The sequence below is a fragment of the Parasteatoda tepidariorum genome, chromosome 4, assembly GCF_043381705.1.
Source record: "Parasteatoda tepidariorum isolate YZ-2023 chromosome 4, CAS_Ptep_4.0, whole genome shotgun sequence".
NCBI lineage: Eukaryota > Metazoa > Arthropoda > Arachnida > Araneae > Theridiidae > Parasteatoda > Parasteatoda tepidariorum.
Window position 1 is genome coordinate 79952524 of NC_092207.1, and position 17308 is coordinate 79969831.

At 27.6% G+C, this 17308-nt stretch overlaps 1 protein-coding gene across 1 annotated transcript; it reads right to left on the minus strand.

Annotated features, from left to right (window-relative positions):
• Nucleotides 1-361: 361 nt before the first annotated feature.
• Nucleotides 362-16818, minus strand: LOC107437878 (uncharacterized). The gene is made up of 2 exons (XM_016050007.3): nucleotides 16349-16818; nucleotides 362-2069 (listed from the first exon to the last, which is right to left on the minus strand). The coding sequence occupies exons 1-2, from the start codon at nucleotides 16370-16372 to the stop codon at nucleotides 1116-1118; spliced, it is 978 nt and encodes a 325-aa protein (XP_015905493.2). The 5' UTR covers nucleotides 16373-16818; the 3' UTR covers nucleotides 362-1115.
• Between the last annotated feature and the right edge of the window lie 490 nt (nucleotides 16819-17308).

Here is a 17308-nt window from a genome sequence, read left to right on the forward strand (position 1 = left end):
ATAATAGTTAGTAAGTTAAAAAATGAATTGAATCTAATTACTCTAAGTTGAAAAAGCTCAAGTAACTGAAGTTTTTGTTTTGATTGCTGGCATGCAAAATTAGCATTAAATTGTTATCAATGGAAACTACACGTTAAATGCAAAACGAGGTTAGCTAATTTTAAATAGATGATTAGAGTTTAATGACTGAGTATTAAATTTTAAAAATCAACTAAAAAGTGACCTTTCCTTCTAGCTTTTTTTTTGTTACAATAAACTAATAAAACATGTTCGTAATTTATTTAAAAGTAAAATTTTTAAAAATCATTGAGAATGTTAAAATTTGCGTAAAATGAAATGGGAATAAAAGACACAACAACACTAATTGAACAATGCTTTTAGAAAGGTAAACAAAAATAGAAATAACAATAATAATGAAACAGTCGAAAAAAATTGAGTATAGAGTTGTATATCATCGCTGCTATACAGAAACATACAGAGGAAACATTTACACCTCACGTGACACATGGCAAACATACAGAAGATACACGCTATTTTCATCAAATTAACAAAAATACTAAGCAAAGCTCATCAAAGGTATGCCGGAGAATGTAAATAAGCAATATTTTAATTTCCTAACTGATACGAAAGTTTAAGTTTTAATTAGCCATAAAAATGATTCAAAATAACCAAATTACATTTTCTAGTCAAGATTTCAGAGTATACGTTTTCAACGTCGTGCATAAGCACTGAATTAAAAGAGCAAAATGATAAATGTTTTTTTAAATATGTTACTGTTGTATAGTAAGTATAAATTGAGTTTACTGAAGGCATTGAAAGTAAGTAGTTCATTTAAAGTTTGATTAAAAACGATACAATTGACATAAGAAAGGCTTGTAAAAGTATTAAAAATTTTCAAGCCAACAGTCACATTTTTTTTGTGCTACCCAGATAGTACATGTGGTGTCATCTTCTGCACTAGTGATAAATACGTGAGAGTTTCTAAGAAACTACTTATTCATTATATAAAAGTTAATAAAAAGAAGAAAAAAGTAACACAAATATTTTCACAACATCACATTTCTATAGGAATTGAATTTGGCATCAAGAATTATTATTTTTTTCATCATCAGGGTTTAATGCGGTCTGTATCCAAAATATGGCTCTTTTCTTCCGTCATATTCAAAAGGTTTTTCATCTCTTTTTGGGCATAAATTATCAGGAAGTTTGCAATGATCTCTACCTAAAGCTCTGATGTATCCATAACCTCTTTCAAAAACTTTACCAGGTTCCTTACTACCATACGTAATACCATGCCCATAAGTCAAGTACCTCCATGGGCCTTTACCATATTTATCCATTGGATCTTGTATGATACGTTTTTCATACATGGTAAAATACAAAGGAAGTTTTGGATCACGCTTTGGAGGGGGATATGGAGATGCTGCTGGAGCTGAGTACTGAGCATGCTTATCATCATCATGATCGTATTTATGCATTGGATATTGAGTATGCTTATCATCATCATGACCGTATTTATGCGCTGGATATTGAATATGCTTATCATCATCATGACTGTGTTTTTGTGCTGGAAGTGGTGCAGAATGCTCCTGGCTTTGACCGTGTTCCTCTGAGCCATGACTATACTCAAGCTCTTCTGGTTCTTCTGAACTTATTTCGTTAAATTTCTTCTCTGGTTTCTTGTAATCCTGATCTTTAACTTCCTCACTGTGGTATTCCCGTGGAACAGGCTGTGGTATTGGGTACTTTGACTCAACTTCTGGTGCTTCTATCTTTGGATAGGAATCATAAGATGCTGCTCGAGGAGAAGTGTAGTAACCATAAGGATTTGGTTGCTGTTGGTAATGAGTGTGTCTATAAACAGGAGCGGTAGGTATTGTGTATTGGTGACTTTTAGGCAATTCGACGGGATGTCGGTAAGAGCTTGGATTAGAATCTGTTATTTGAGGGTACGGAGAGTTATTTTTTGAGGAAGACGGTTCATCGTCGTCATAATGCAACGTCTGAGTGAGGGGATCCGAGCGGTAATGCTTCTTTGCATTTACTAAACAACACAGAAGAGAAAAAACCTATAAATAAACAATAAGAAAAATGAAATGAATAGCTCATAATTCAAAGAAATATAATTTATAAAATAAACTTAATGAATAAAGCTATTAATAAACTGCTTTATAAAGTGTTGTCTTTTATTTACAAAATTTTATAAAGCATACCTTCAAACGACATTTTGTTCAGTTTTCAGTTTACTTTTAAATTTCTTTGGCACTTTTCAAAAAAAATTTACTTTGCATATGAAAATGGGTTTTAAACATTTTTATAGTGATGTAAATGCAGATAGAATTTTATGAAATTAATTGTTAAATTTAAATGATTTATATTTTATACTATATAACATTTGAAATAAATAATTATTTCAAATTAAGTTTTAGCGAAATCTTTGAAATATTTTGATCTATCACAACGTTTCTAAATTATATCATTAAGATTTAGTTTTTTACAAAAATTAAAATTCCTTGCAATTATAAGGGCACAAAACTATTCAGATAGCAAAGCAAAAGTCTTAAATAAAGCTTAAGAGTTTCCATATAATAAAGTTAAATTTTGATGACTGATTAATATAAACAAAATCTCAAAATATGAATTGTTTCATTTTTTGACATTTTGTCATTAGTCTAAGCAGTATTACCTTGTTAAAAACAATTTTTTTAAATTTATGGAGACAAACTTTCAGCTGGTGCGATAGTAAAGCTGTTTATTTCACAGAAAAAACACTGTTTTTTAGAAGCAGACACCTGTTTTTTTAACAGAAAAGTGAAGTTATTTAAACAAATAAATTCTGTTAATTTAATAAACAAAAATCTTTAAATTTAATAATAAAATAACTCTCACAGAAGTGTGGTTGATGCAAGCCGAGAGCCGAATTCATATAACCAATCAATGTTGGGATTTTAATCTGGGTGACCTTTATAGGGAGGCCTGAATCTGTCCCCTAAGCCAAGCCATAGCGGCAACTCTAGTGTTCCGTAATGAAGTGAAGTCTTAAAACTGTTTTTATTTTAAAAATCTTACTTATTGAAATCATATTTAATTGTAAGCATGTTTAAAACTATTGTTTCTCAAAAATGTCTGTCAACTTAACTTACCAAAACATTATATCTAAAGACAGATAATAATAAGGTGGAGTATCATTTTGACAATAAATTCGAATCGCAATTTTCTTAATACGATGTTCAAATAATTACTGAATAAAATAACCACTTTCAAATAAAAACTAAATTATTACTGAAATAAAATAATTAAATAATTACTGAAATAATTACTGAAAAGGGAGAGCAAGCGTGGAAAATAATCGTCAAATGATACGAAAAAGGTAAAGTTATCTTAAGTTAGGTATGCAAAACTGCCTAGAAAAAGCTAGAATTTGAACTGATGGTTTTTACCCGTTTATGATTAGGATGAAAAAGAGAGAAAAACCGTTTTGTGTAAAAAACGGTCTGTAGAAATAGGGAATTTTTTCCAGAGTGGAAGCATAACCCTAATAATTTAAAAACTTTAAGATTTGCTGGAGTGTCTCCCAATGATTTAAAGAAAACAGTGCGCATACTAAATTTAACATTTTAGATATGAACTCAACTTTCAAATTTAAAATTTTATTATTTTATTTTCCCAAAAGAGTTGATGTAATCCAGCCAACTCAAAGAATTAAAATTTTACGAAAAATGGAAGAGTTCATTTAAATGTTTTTTCGATTAACTCTTGAGAATTACAATCTGTGCAAATGTTTTTTTACGTGCTTCAATCTCTCACTCACAATAATTTATAATTATTTCTCACAACTTTCTTCAATTATTATTTTTTTTTAAAAAATGAATAAAAAAATGTAGACATATCACCAATTTCAAAAAGGCGTGACAGCTAAATGTGTGTGTATTACAAAATGAGCCGTTTCTTATATAATCTATCAAAATAAGCTAGGTCAAAAATAAAAAAATGGAAAATATATAACTTTAAAATCTGTCAAAGTAAGTGCTAAGTGTTCACTTTCAAAAATGTGCAATACTATTTTTTCTGAAACATAAGTCTTAAATCACTTAACCTAGACAAATCAATTAGGTTTTGACAACGCCCTGTCCATAACCTTTAATGTTATCTTGGGAATTTTTTTATGCAATTTCGTTAGATTATACTGTTGAGGAAAATGAAATGTAGAATGTTTAGTAATATCTAAGTAAACCATTTTTTAGTCATTTTTTATTTAATCAGTTAACTGTTTACGGGATAATCGAAAAGAAAATGAGTGAATTAAATTCCTAAAAATAAAGATGTAAATGTCATATTTATTCCTCCCGTATAACTTTAGAACTCAAAAATATTTTTTTATATACTATTAATTTACAAGTATGTAAAAAAAAAATTATGCCCTTTTATCTTTAGATTAATTTATAAATGTCTTTATTTTTATTTTTAACACATTATCAGTTTTGAATATTAAGAAACCGATAAATTCCCTCTCACATTGTCTAGGGTGATTATATATTTAGTGGTGCATATATGAGTGATTATAGAGTCAGTAAAAATATTGTATTACAGTGAAGACTTTCTGCTTTCTATTTTGTACATCTTAAGACAAGAATGAGAGAATAAATAAATAAGATAATCAATGAATAAACAAATTAATATATTAGTTAAATGGGTAATCATTGAAGGAATGAGTAAATCTGTAAATAAGAATAGATTAAAGTAATGAGTAAAAAAAATGAGTTAATGATTAGAATAAGAGTTTCAATGGATGAACGAGGTAATTATTAATTGAATAAGTAAATTTATAAGCAAATAAAAGAAAAATTTTATTTCTAAAGTTCAACAATAGTTGCGAACCATACTTTTTCTTAATTTGTTCGTTTTTTATTATTCTTTATCATGAATATATATGAATAAGTGCCTTGAAAAAACTTATAAGCTTGACATTGTTGGTGCCGATATAGTAAACTGACTTCAACTTTTGAGTTTTTGAAAAATTACTAACGTTAAGTAGTTATATTAAAGTAGTTATTTTTGTGAACAAAAATATGAATAATTTCTTTCTTTATTTCCAATGCCCACCTTTTTCCACCCACCTAACATTTTGTCAATTCAGGCACTTACAGGGCATATTTATTGGTCACTCTTTCAGGGGCATCATATTAGGTGTGCCAACGTTGCTTCCACAGTAAGTACAGATAGTATGAAGAAGGAAAGAACATCCATGCCTTGCCCGGGAAGCAAACCCAGAACCTTTCTGATGCAAGGCCTGAACCCTACACGGTGCGGTCGCAAATATTAGTAATTAAGGATATGAATAAATATGAAAAATGCTACCAAACTCACTAACTTTATTTTCAAATTATCATGTTTATGTTTCATATAATAGCTTTACTTCATTAAGTTATCATTTATAGTTTTATCGGAATTAATCATAATTAAAATATGATTATTATGACACGGTGGTTTTCTAAGTTAACTTTATCGATACAATAAACGGTAAAATCATTTGATATTTGAATTATTTTTATTCAATTTCAGTGCTGCCTGTTTGATTTATATTGCCAATATTACTACTAATGCAGACTATTGTTTCTTAACGATAAAAATTATGATTCCTCTAAAGAATATGTCATAACAAACGAATAATAGTAATTTGTAGCCACTTACTTAAATATTCATGAAACCTTTAAAGTAATTAAGAAGAAAATGGCTAATCAGAACATAATTTGCATTCAGGGTATATGATTTGAATATAAATTATACAGAACAGTGTGAATTAAAATAATTACTTCCTGTGAACTGAATTCCAATTGCCTATTAAGTTTAAATTTCTTTCAGTAAATTTAAAACCGAATTCAACTAAGATTGAAACGTCATTAGTTTCGAAATTTTTTGTTCAAGAAGTTTTTAATCTATGCTTTGCAAGAGAAATGCTACGATTAATAAACAGTTATACAGTTGATAATTTTTGTTTATTAATTACTATTATTAAAGTTATTAATTACTATCTGAAAATTATTTGATTTTTTCAGTGTATATTAAAAGCTACCAAACTCATTACCTTTATTTTCAAATTACCATGTTTAAGTATAAAATAATAGTATTACTTAATTCAGTGACAATTTATAATTTTATGCGAATTCCAATAGCTCGATTAAAATTTTGTTAATTCATATTGAATATAAAATAACATAATAAATAATTAAACAACTAACAGTTTTTCGATGCATTTGTTTGGCTTGATGAATACTGTAATGCAGTGGTTCCGAATTTTACTCAACTATGGAATCTTAAATTTTCGACCTTCTTTTAGTGGAAGAAGGTTACAAACTTCACGCGGTTAGAAATGCATGAATTTTAAAAGCTTTGATTATGATATTTTAGGTAGATAGGTATTTTATTTACGTCGCACTAGAGCTGCATTATGGGCTATTGACGACTGTCTGGGAAACATTCCCGAGGATGATCCGAAGGCATGCCATCACAATTTTGATCCTCTGCAGAGGGGATGACTCCTCCGCTTTAGTACCCCGATGACCTGCTCACGAAGTTGAGCACTTTACGGTAAAACAGTGTAACGAAGACCGATACCGCTCACCCTCGGTCCCTACGTGGGATGATCAAAGTGATCACCCACCTACTTACTGACAGCAGCCAGTGATGCTTGACTTCGGTGTTCTGCTGGGAACCGTATCTTTATGCGGGACTGCGGGGCTATGATCTTTTAAAATATGCTAAATACATTTCAATGTTTGGACTATAAATATTTGTTAGATTTAAAGTTTGTTCTCTTTTTTTAAAATAATGTATCTTAATATGTCCTCTAAANAATGGCTAATCAGAACATAATTTGCATTCAGGGTATATGATTTGAATATAAATTATACAGAACAGTGTGAATTAAAATAATTACTTCCTGTGAACTGAATTCCAATTGCCTATTAAGTTTAAATTTCTTTCAGTAAATTTAAAACCGAATTTAACTATGAGTGAAAAGTCATTAGTTTTGAAATTTTTTGTTCAAGGAGTTTTTAATCTATGCTTTTCAAAAGAAATTCTACGATTAATAGACAATTATACAGTTGATAATTTTTGTTTATTAATTACTATTATTAAAGTTATTAATTACTATCTTAAAATTAATTGTTTTTATCAGTGTATATTAAAAGCTACCATACTCATTACCTTTATTTTGAAATTACCATGTTTAAGTATAAAATAATAGTATTACTTAATTTAGTGATCATTTATAATTTTATGCGAATTCCAATAGCTCGATTAAAATTTGGTTAATTTATATTGAATCTAAAATAACGTATTAAATAATTAAACGACTAACAGTTTTTCGATGCATTTGTTTGGCTTGATGAATACTGTATTCCCAATCTTATTCAACAATGGAATCTTAAATTTTTGACCTTCTTTTAGCAGAAGAGGGTTACAAACTTCACATGGTTAGAAATGCATGAATTTTAAAAGCTTTGATTATGATTCTTTAAAATATGCTAAATACATTTCAATGTTTATGTTATTCATTAAATATTCAATGATTCAATGTTAGATTAATTTTATATTGAATCTAAAATAACATAATAAATAACTAAACAAATAACAGTTTTTAGATTCATTTGCTTGGCTTAATAAATACTGTAGTGCATCGATTCCCAATTTTACTCAACAATGGAATCTTAAATTTTTGACCTTCTTTTAGCCTGAAGAGGGTTACGAACTTCACGTGGTTAGAAATACATGAATTTCAAAAGCTTTGATTAGGATCTTTTAGGTAGACAGGTATTTTATTTACGTCGCACTAGAGCTGCTCTATGCGACTGTCTGGGAAACATTTCCGAGGATGAACTGAAGACATGCCGTCACAATTTTGATCCTCTGCAGAGGGGATGACTCCTCCGCTTTTGTAGCCCGACGATAAATACTGTATTGCATCAATTCCCAATTTTACTCAACAATGGAATCTTAAATTTTTGACCTTCTTTTAGAGGAAGAAAGTTACAAACTTCACATGGTTAGAAATGCTTGAATTTTAAAAGGTTTGATTAGGATCTTTTAGGTAGATAGGTATTTTATTTACGTCGCACTAGAGCTGCACTATGGGCTATTGGCGACTGTTTGGGAAGCATTCCCGAGGATGATTCGAAGACATGCCATCACAATTTTGATCCTCTGCAGAGGGGATGACTCCTCCGCTTTAGTAGCCCGATGACCTGCTCACGAAGTTGAGCACTTTACGGTAGAACAGAGTAACGAAAACCGATACCGCTCACCCTCGGTCCCTACATAGGATGATCAAAGTGGCCTACTAACTGACCGCAGGGAGTGATGCTTGACTTCGGTGTTCTGCTGAGAACCGTTTCTTTATGCGGGACTGCGGGGCTATGATCTTTACCACTGCGGGACTATGATCTTTTAAAATATGCTAAATACATTTCAATGTTTAGGTTATAAATATTTGTTAGATTTAAAGTTTGCTTTCTTTTTTTTAAATAATGTATCTTGATATGTCTTCTAAATGTTAATTAGTGCTTTTTTAAATTATATTAAAAATTGGTATTAATATCAAAAGCTTTATAAACCCTCATTTTTTTCAATACCGTTATCAACATCCGAAAATTTTTGGTACAGAAATACCAACTCCTGCGAATTTTTTGAAAGATTTAATTTCTATACTTAACACAACAGTCCCTGGCCAAATTATTAGACACATTATACGATTCTATGTAAAGTCTTAATTATCAGGTGATACTATACCGCATTATTGTTCCTACACGACAGAAACCGGTTTGCACTTGTTTACGTTCTTGTATCAATTTGTTAAATTGGACGATATATTATATAAATTCAACGATTGGATAAATTGTACGATATATCATATAAATATAGAATATTTATTATATCAGGTATTATGTCAGTATATAATTATAATTAGACCCAATTATTAGACACGCTGTAGTTTTTTAACAGTTACATATTTTGGCCTTTTATATTTAAACATACATGTAATGGGTTTTTATTCTTGAGATTTTTCATATACTTCCTATTTGTATTAATTTTTGACGTATTGCATTACAATGTTAACCAATTGAAACACGAACATAAACAAGTGCAAACTGGTTTCAGCGGCGTAGAAACAATAAAGCTGTATAGAGTATCACCAGATAATTAAGTTTTTACATAGAATCTTATAGTGCGTCTAATAATTTGGCAAGGGGCTGTAAGAAAGACGGATTAGGTTAATTTGGCTCCCTCGTTTTTTGTTGCTCTGCAATTCAAAAAATAACTTAGTGAAGGTGCAGAATATTTTTGACTTTTCATAATTTGACGCAATTTAAGAGCTAACTTATAGAAACGTATATATAGAACCGAAAACCTAGAAAGACAAGAGGGACCAAAGTGGCTCCTTTATAATTTTAGTAAGTATCCCATAAATCCTTGTAGGTTTGGGTATAAGGTACCCTTGGTATTTATAAGGAACCAAAGTTTGATTGAAAAACAAGAGTATTTCAACATATCTGCAATTATAAAGAAAAGGAAACTCAATTTTTTAAAAAAAACTAATGTATATATGTATAATTGAAAAGTCAGTGCAAATCTAATATTTTTGTAAACCAAAGCGAATGAAATACTATAGAATTTCAACAATCAAATCTTTCGTAAAATTTTAAAATATTTTAAGATTTCGGATATTTAATTAATATACACTTAAACATTCTGAGAAGTTTCAAACAGGTCCCTTCAATCTTTCAAAAATGTTCACTCTTTTTGGTGTTAAAATGGATGATGAAAAATGTATGGTTTCTTTTCAAGTTCTGAATTGAAAATTGTATTTAAAATGATTAGGACCACCAATACAAATGAACAAGTTGAACATATATGTAAATGCATGATAAACAGACACACGACGGTGTGTTTAGCTTCTGGCAAAATAAAAAAATATTTCTGATTACAATTGCAACTCAACTGTCATCTAAATACCACTTGGGAAAATCATTTTCTAGAGAGCAAAAGTTGGCTCGCATGTATAGGTATGTCGTTAAATTCATACCATAAATTCATGCATTTTAAAGTAGTTAAATTCATAGATCGTGAAAAGCTGTAAGCATAGAAACTTAATTCTTTTACAACTAAATGCCGAGACCAAATAAACCTCTCGAACATTGAAGTCTATCTGCAACGATAACACAAGAAAAGAATATTAAACTTTTTCAGTTGTTTTCATTTTGTATCAATTTAAATCTATTCTTTTTTATTTAAAAAGAAATAGTTTCTGTTTTCTATCCAATCACTAGCAAATTTTTTTCACGCGTCTTTTTGTAATACTTGTTCAATGCAATATTGTTCAAAATTATAACTTAATGCAATATGGGTAATAATAAAAATATTAAGGTGCGAAGGTTTTTCTTTCGCAACATTTTTTAAAATAGCAACGAAATAAAACATTCAATAATTGTGGTGATTTTTGACTTTTAATGTTTAAAATACAGCATAAATAATTATAGGATATACACCTTTGTTGGTTTTAAAAATAGCGAAAATTAGCAAAAGCAAGTATCCAAACAATAGTTTTTAACTTTGAAAAGAAATTTAATTTAGTTTACTATCGTTATTAAAAGGCAGATTCCAAACATTTAGTTGTAAAAAGAATTTGAATAGCAACTATACTTACAACCGTTGAAATAACATGAAAATGTTATGTTAATTTTTCGAAAATAGTAAAGTTTAATTAGTTTTCAACGTTTTAATGACCCATTTAAAAATATTTTTAATTAAAAAACAGCAATTTAAAATTTCAGTATACTTTTTGATAATCAAAAAATAATTGAGAAAAAGGTCAATAAGACAACAATATATAAATCTTCTAAAACAGTAAATATTAAACTAATATTGACGCTTTCGTTTATTTAACTTTTAAAAAAAATGAAATTTTCCAGTGCAAGAGCAAAGAATTACAAAAAAAAAGCATTATAACCGAAATGTTACAATTCGAAATTACATCCGAATTTGCATGACAAACTAATTATCATTAAGTTGGAATAGGTGAGAATTCACAAATATATTTCATTATTCATATACAGCTTTAAGAGATTCCCTACTGGCAGCAAAATCCTTATTAACTTAATGTTAAAAAGTGTAATTTTAAAGAAACAGTCTATAAAAATTGACAATACACACTAAATTGAAATGTTTTCTATCAATAACTATACACTTTTAATAACAGAACAGGAGCTTTTCTAAACAGAATATTTGTTTAAGAATATATAATATTTAAAGAATATATATATTCGTATATCATGATATAGAATATTCGGTAATATATTATATACAAAATATAATATATTTAAGAAAATATATTACTTGAATTTTTTAAGAAGAGACCAGAAAAGGAGAATTGTAATTTTGTCAATTACAGTGTTTCGAACAAACAATTCAATGAAAGCTTGAATTGAATTATTATTTGTATTATAAGGTATATATAAACACACTGATGCACACTAAGGTATATACACTGTTTATTGAAATAGTATTCTTAGAGAGATTGAGAAATATCTATCAAATGTAGCAAATACTAATGTTAGCGAGTGGCACAGAGTATTTTTTTATGTATAATAAAAATGTTTCTAATGCGATTGAAATAAAAATTAATATTATTTTACAATTTCTTAAGTTTAACCTTTATTATGAAATATAAATTAAAATATTCCACTTCAACACTAAAAACGTAATGTGGTTCTATAAATAACTACTATGAAATGCAAGCTGATAAAGTTTCTCTTAAATTAAAACTTTCTATGTTAGGCAGCACTTTTCTATGAAATTTAAATAACCTGGGTAAGTGTCACTTTAGAGATGGGTTAGATTTCGTTTAATTCCCCATGCAACTAACTGACTTATCATTCTCGACCGAAAAATAAAATTATTCTCATAATTTGAAAGTTGCAAGTTACATAAATAATTATTTTTAATGAAATTATTTCTCTGTTTTTTTTTCTTCACAAAATGTTTTCGTAATAACACAAAGGATACTTCTAAACTTACTTTAGAGCTTATTTTATTATTATTACAAGTAACGACTTACATGAAAAGCATTTGACCTTAACAACTTGACCCTTATTGTACCATTAATAATTGATTAATGATTTGAACGAAATGTAATCAATCACATGTTGGTAATCAATGACTTAAAGTGATAAGAAAAAGTTCCCTTTTTTAATGTGTACTGTGTTGAAGGAATAGCGGAAGTTTATATAGAATTATCTTGTAAATCGTTTCCATTAACATAATCTATGTTAATGAAAAAACCTTTTTAGTATTTTTTTTTGAAGTTATCACAGTGTATAAAAAATACAAGTCTATGAATATAAAGTTTGGATTAAGCACTTTATGCGATGATTTTATCCGGGAGTTAAATTTAAGTTACAAGAAAAAGTTCTAATTAAATAATTGAATTTTTTTCTAAAAAAATAATATTAGTGATTAAAAATTCAGTTCGACACAATACTGAGTAAAAAAAATTATAAATAATGTAATATAAAGAGCAAGAAAAGCAATTGTTGTAAAATACTTGTGAGAAATCACAATCATGACAATGACTATGTTGCCATATGATTAGTTGCATCTCGTTTCATAGGAGTATTATTTTGTTTCGCTTTTTTAACAAAGGAGAGTTCGAAGTTATCTTAAAATTATTGATGGTAAAAATAACTGGTTACTCAATCTCTTATTTTGAAATTCGTAATCCAAATTTAAATTTAAATTATCAAATCAATTGAAGTTTAAATGATCAAATGATCAAATTTCCGAAGCAATTTCGTTAAATTGATGATATATAGAATCTAGATAACGATGATCCTGATTTTAGAAAGTAACAAAGAGTTTGACTGCAGTTCCTTCAATTTTTTTTCATTCCTTTTGTACCAGTTAAAAAATTATATAAAAATGAACAAATCCCTCCAACTATTTTTTACCAAAAATTAAGACAATTGTTCTTATCAGAAAGTTATTTTTTCTTTAAAAATAATTTTATAACACCAAATAACCTCTTTATGCTTTGGTGTACTTCGATTTTTTTTCATTTTCTTCCTTTAATTCATTACAATCAATTTTTAAAGGATGATTTAAAAAGGCATCACAAGGTTACAGAATTTTTTTCTTCATAAATTCTTGATTAAATTATTTTGATTTCATTTAAATCTAAGATCTGGCAGAAGATATCAAGTGTTTGTAGAAAACAAAGAAAACAACGCAAAAATCGCAGTTGTAATTAAAATAGATAGCATAACATACAAGTTCCAATAATATTGCATTTGCATTGTACCATTATATTATGCACTTATTAATTTGAATTAATCATACTAAATCCTAATATTTTTTTCGTTTGCCTCGCTCACTAAGGTTCTAGGTATTGATGCATACTCTCTGGCGTATATTGATATGGTGACATCTTTTCCTCTATTATTATCGTCGTGATGTTCAAAAAAACAAGTGTAGTCCACAGTAAGCCATTCGTGTGAAATGTTTTTATTTGAAATTTAATTTTTCTAATTAGAGTTTTCATTTGCTAAGAATATACATATCACAATATACTTTACACTGGAGTATCATCTCCAGAACAGTAATGTAGCAACAAAACTCATATTCTATTTTAGATCATTTAAAACAATGTATCTGAGATCTTTTTGCATAGCACTTTTGTCTTTTAATGATGCGGTTTTTATTCTTTTTAATATATCAAGTGATCGATTGACATCATAAGATAATTCAAGTCCGACAAAAAATAGTTATACCAAGAAGATACATGTTAGTTTTTTTTATTTATTTAATAAATAATTTGTTTGCTTTGAAGAGGATATCTTAGTCAGCACAGTTAATAGACTATTTTGTATAAATAAATTATATAAACTGAAATTTCGATTGCGTGTCTTTTTTCAGAGTGAGGCATTTCTTATTTATTTTCATAGTTTTTTTTTAGGTTTCGTTTTTTCTAACTTAACTCTAATTTTTCTTTCTAAATTATTTTTAATTTAATTTTTTTCAATTCTTTTCGAGTAATTTTAAAGTTTTTTTTATGCCATTTAATGTTTGTAAGCCTCTCTTCTTGATCCAAAGCAAACCTTTAGTGTTAACCACATTTATAAGAACAAAGTCTTTTTTTATGTTTTCTGAAGTAATCAGGAGCTGCCTGAAAATTCTATAGGTGAGTAAATAGCTTACTATTGGCATTTACAAGTTAATGAAGTTGGAGGTAAATTTACTATTGTATAAAGGGTTAAAAAAATTAAAGTTAAAATGTAGGAAGGAATTTAATCAGAACTAAAATCCCTCAAAATTGCATAAAACTTGATGTAACAACTTTTTTTTCAAGGTATCCAACTAGTTTCCACAACTTTTTTTTAAAATATTAACATACAATTTTAAGAAAACTAGTTTATTTGTTTTATTATGTGTTGAAACTTGTAAAACTAGCAGAAAAAGTTTTATTATTTTATGTTTGTTTTTTAAATGGAAATTTTCAGATAAAAATAAGACATTTTTTTTTTGCATATACTCCAAACTTTGTAAAAAAACTTTCCTTCGTCCAAAACAAAAACTCATTTGAGGATTTCATTTAGAAGGTTATTGACTATGTTTTGAATTATTATCTGAAAAGTAAGTGCTTATACTACTGAATTAAAGATCAATAAAGTTAAAAGGGCAAATTTTTAAAAATTTCCATAAATTTTCTCTGTGAAAAAACATGCATAAAAATGAAATTCTACTTTTTTCTCTTACTTTGTAGATCAAAACATGTGTGCTATAATCATAAACACTCATGAAGAATCGTAGAGAATTATTTCAAAAGCAACATAGTGCTTAAGGTAGTGTAAAATGTGAAAAAAATCTGATTTTGAGATAAACGCTTTTAAAGACTTTGAAATTACTATTCTATCCACTGTTATCACCTTTCACAAAAATTGCTTAAACTATGTAAGTAAATAGAATTCAAACAAAAGTAAAGTATTTTCAGATTGCTAAGAGTACAGGGATTTTAAACGTAGAATAAACTCAATTTCAAAAATTTTGTTCAAAATCATGCTTTTGCACTTTACCTCAATAAAGATTATAACATAAAACAAGCAATCAGATAGATATGAAACAGAAATACATGATCAGATCAAATGTAATAAAATCTAATGAGCATAATGTAAGCAAATCTTCAAATTTGATGCAAAATTGTGAATTTGTATGCAAGTATTTGAAGTTATAAAAAAGAAAAACATGTATAAGCGTATATTTAAAATTTAAATTAATTCATGAAATATTATAAAATGTATAAATTTTGAAACATCCCATTTTGTGATTTATAAAATTACTAGTGATTTTTTTAATAATAATTTATTCAATAGCCAACCAAAGTTATTATATTCTGTGTTTATAATCATAATTATGCATTTATTATAAAAAATTCAATTAATCCTATTTTAGAAATGAAATCGATGCGAATTTAATAACAGTGAAACATTTACTAAAATTATTTTTTCAAGCGTATAAATTTTAATCATCCAATAATGTAGGAGACACGTTAGTAATTTTATTTTTATTTTGTTACTTATTTTAATTTTGTTACTTTTTTAATTTAGTTTTTACCATTGATTTTCAGTTTTTAGAAAAATACTTTATGACACAAACAACGGTGGATTGGTACTTTTCAAAAGCTTTTAAGGGTAAAAACTATCCAATGGCTTTTAGTTACATACGATAAATGCAAATAGCCAAATAATTGAGTCATATAGGGAAAAATTTAATTAAAAAAAGAAATTGTGATAGAAATTTTTATTTTAAAGCTCATAAAATCCTAAGTTATAATATATATTTATTAATATTACTAATAATATAAACAAAACTGCCTTTCACTTTTTACAGATTTCAACAAATTTATTATCGTTATGGCGATTGTTTTATTAGAGTCTTTTTAACAATAGTAAAATTTACATAAAGCCTAAAATAAATAAACTAGTTTCTAATATATTTAGTTTACTATAGTAATTAGAACATTCGACTTCCTAAATTAGTATCAAAAATATCACTTTAAATTATGTGAGATAATTCGAGGTGCCCAAATTTTTAGTTTATCACTTAGAAAATAATTAAATAAGTAAAATAATTAATTGTAAACAAAACTAAAAGACATTTTTCAAATTTTTAAAGTTTTAATAATAACTAATGTCTTGAAAATCTTTCCAGAAAAACTATTATATAAAATATCTTTCAAGTGAAAAAAATTAAAAATTTTCAAAATAAAGAAGTAATATTAAGAAAAAAAAACTCTTACCCAAATGTTGTGTACTATTTTCATGTTGAGCGTACCATTAATGGTCGGCCGTCAAAATCGATTACTTCACTGTAGAAAAGAATAGAATAAATCGTGTTTAAAAACAAACAACATTAAGGGTGGACGAAAATGATTTTGTTCGCTATCGTTCAAAAATGAGGTTACCAATTCCCGAGGAAAAAAACATTCTCACAGTCAGGTCGCCAATAATGATTGCCAAATTTTCTCATGAATTTTAGGAGATTACTTTCGTTACCTGTAGAAAGCGAAAGTTGATTATGCAGGAAATAAATTGGAGCAAAAAGCTGTCCTAAAGAAGAAAAATAAAAGTGTCTTATCCTATTTGAATAAAAGAGCCTTTGAACTTTCTGTCACGTATTATTGTCCAAAATAGATAGGATTCGTTAAAGGAATTCTGGTTAAATAGACGATTTCACGCGATCGTTTTTGAAACTGTTAAAATATTACTGGAATAAAAGTGTCTCAAACTTATGGTCAAGTTTGATGTCTAAAATAGATAAGAACGATAAAGGAATATTAGAATGGACAGTTCAACGTGATCGTTTTCAATTTTTTTTTTTTAATTATCTAAAAGTTACTGCTGTTGTCAAAGCTGTTTTATCAAATTTTTTGCCAGCGTGCTTCTCACCACCTTACTTAAATAATAAATGAAACAATATGAAATTTCGCACATTTCTAGCGAAATGTTTAAAATACATTCTGATATAAAAATGTGAAAATTTAAATATAAACTAAACAAATGTTAAAGATACGATATTTATGGGTTAATTTAAGAATATACAATATTTTATGGTTATTTTAACTGTAATTTTCTCTTTGTTGATTTTATATGCAGACGTGTTATTTTCAGTGCTTTTTTTTCCAGAATACTTTTGACTTTAGTTATTTTCGTTTTAAACTACTTGTTTCTCTGGATATTCAAATTTATTTTGAGGTATT

Excerpts from the sequence above, each read along its gene's own strand:
- LOC107437878 (XM_016050007.3), bottom strand. The coding sequence starts at position 16,372 with ATGAAAATAGTACACAACATTTGG. Across the intron at positions 2,070-16,348 it reads AAATAGTACACAACATTTGG|GTTTTTTCTCTTCTGTGTTG; the intron begins GTAAGAGTTTTT and ends GTTTATTTATAG.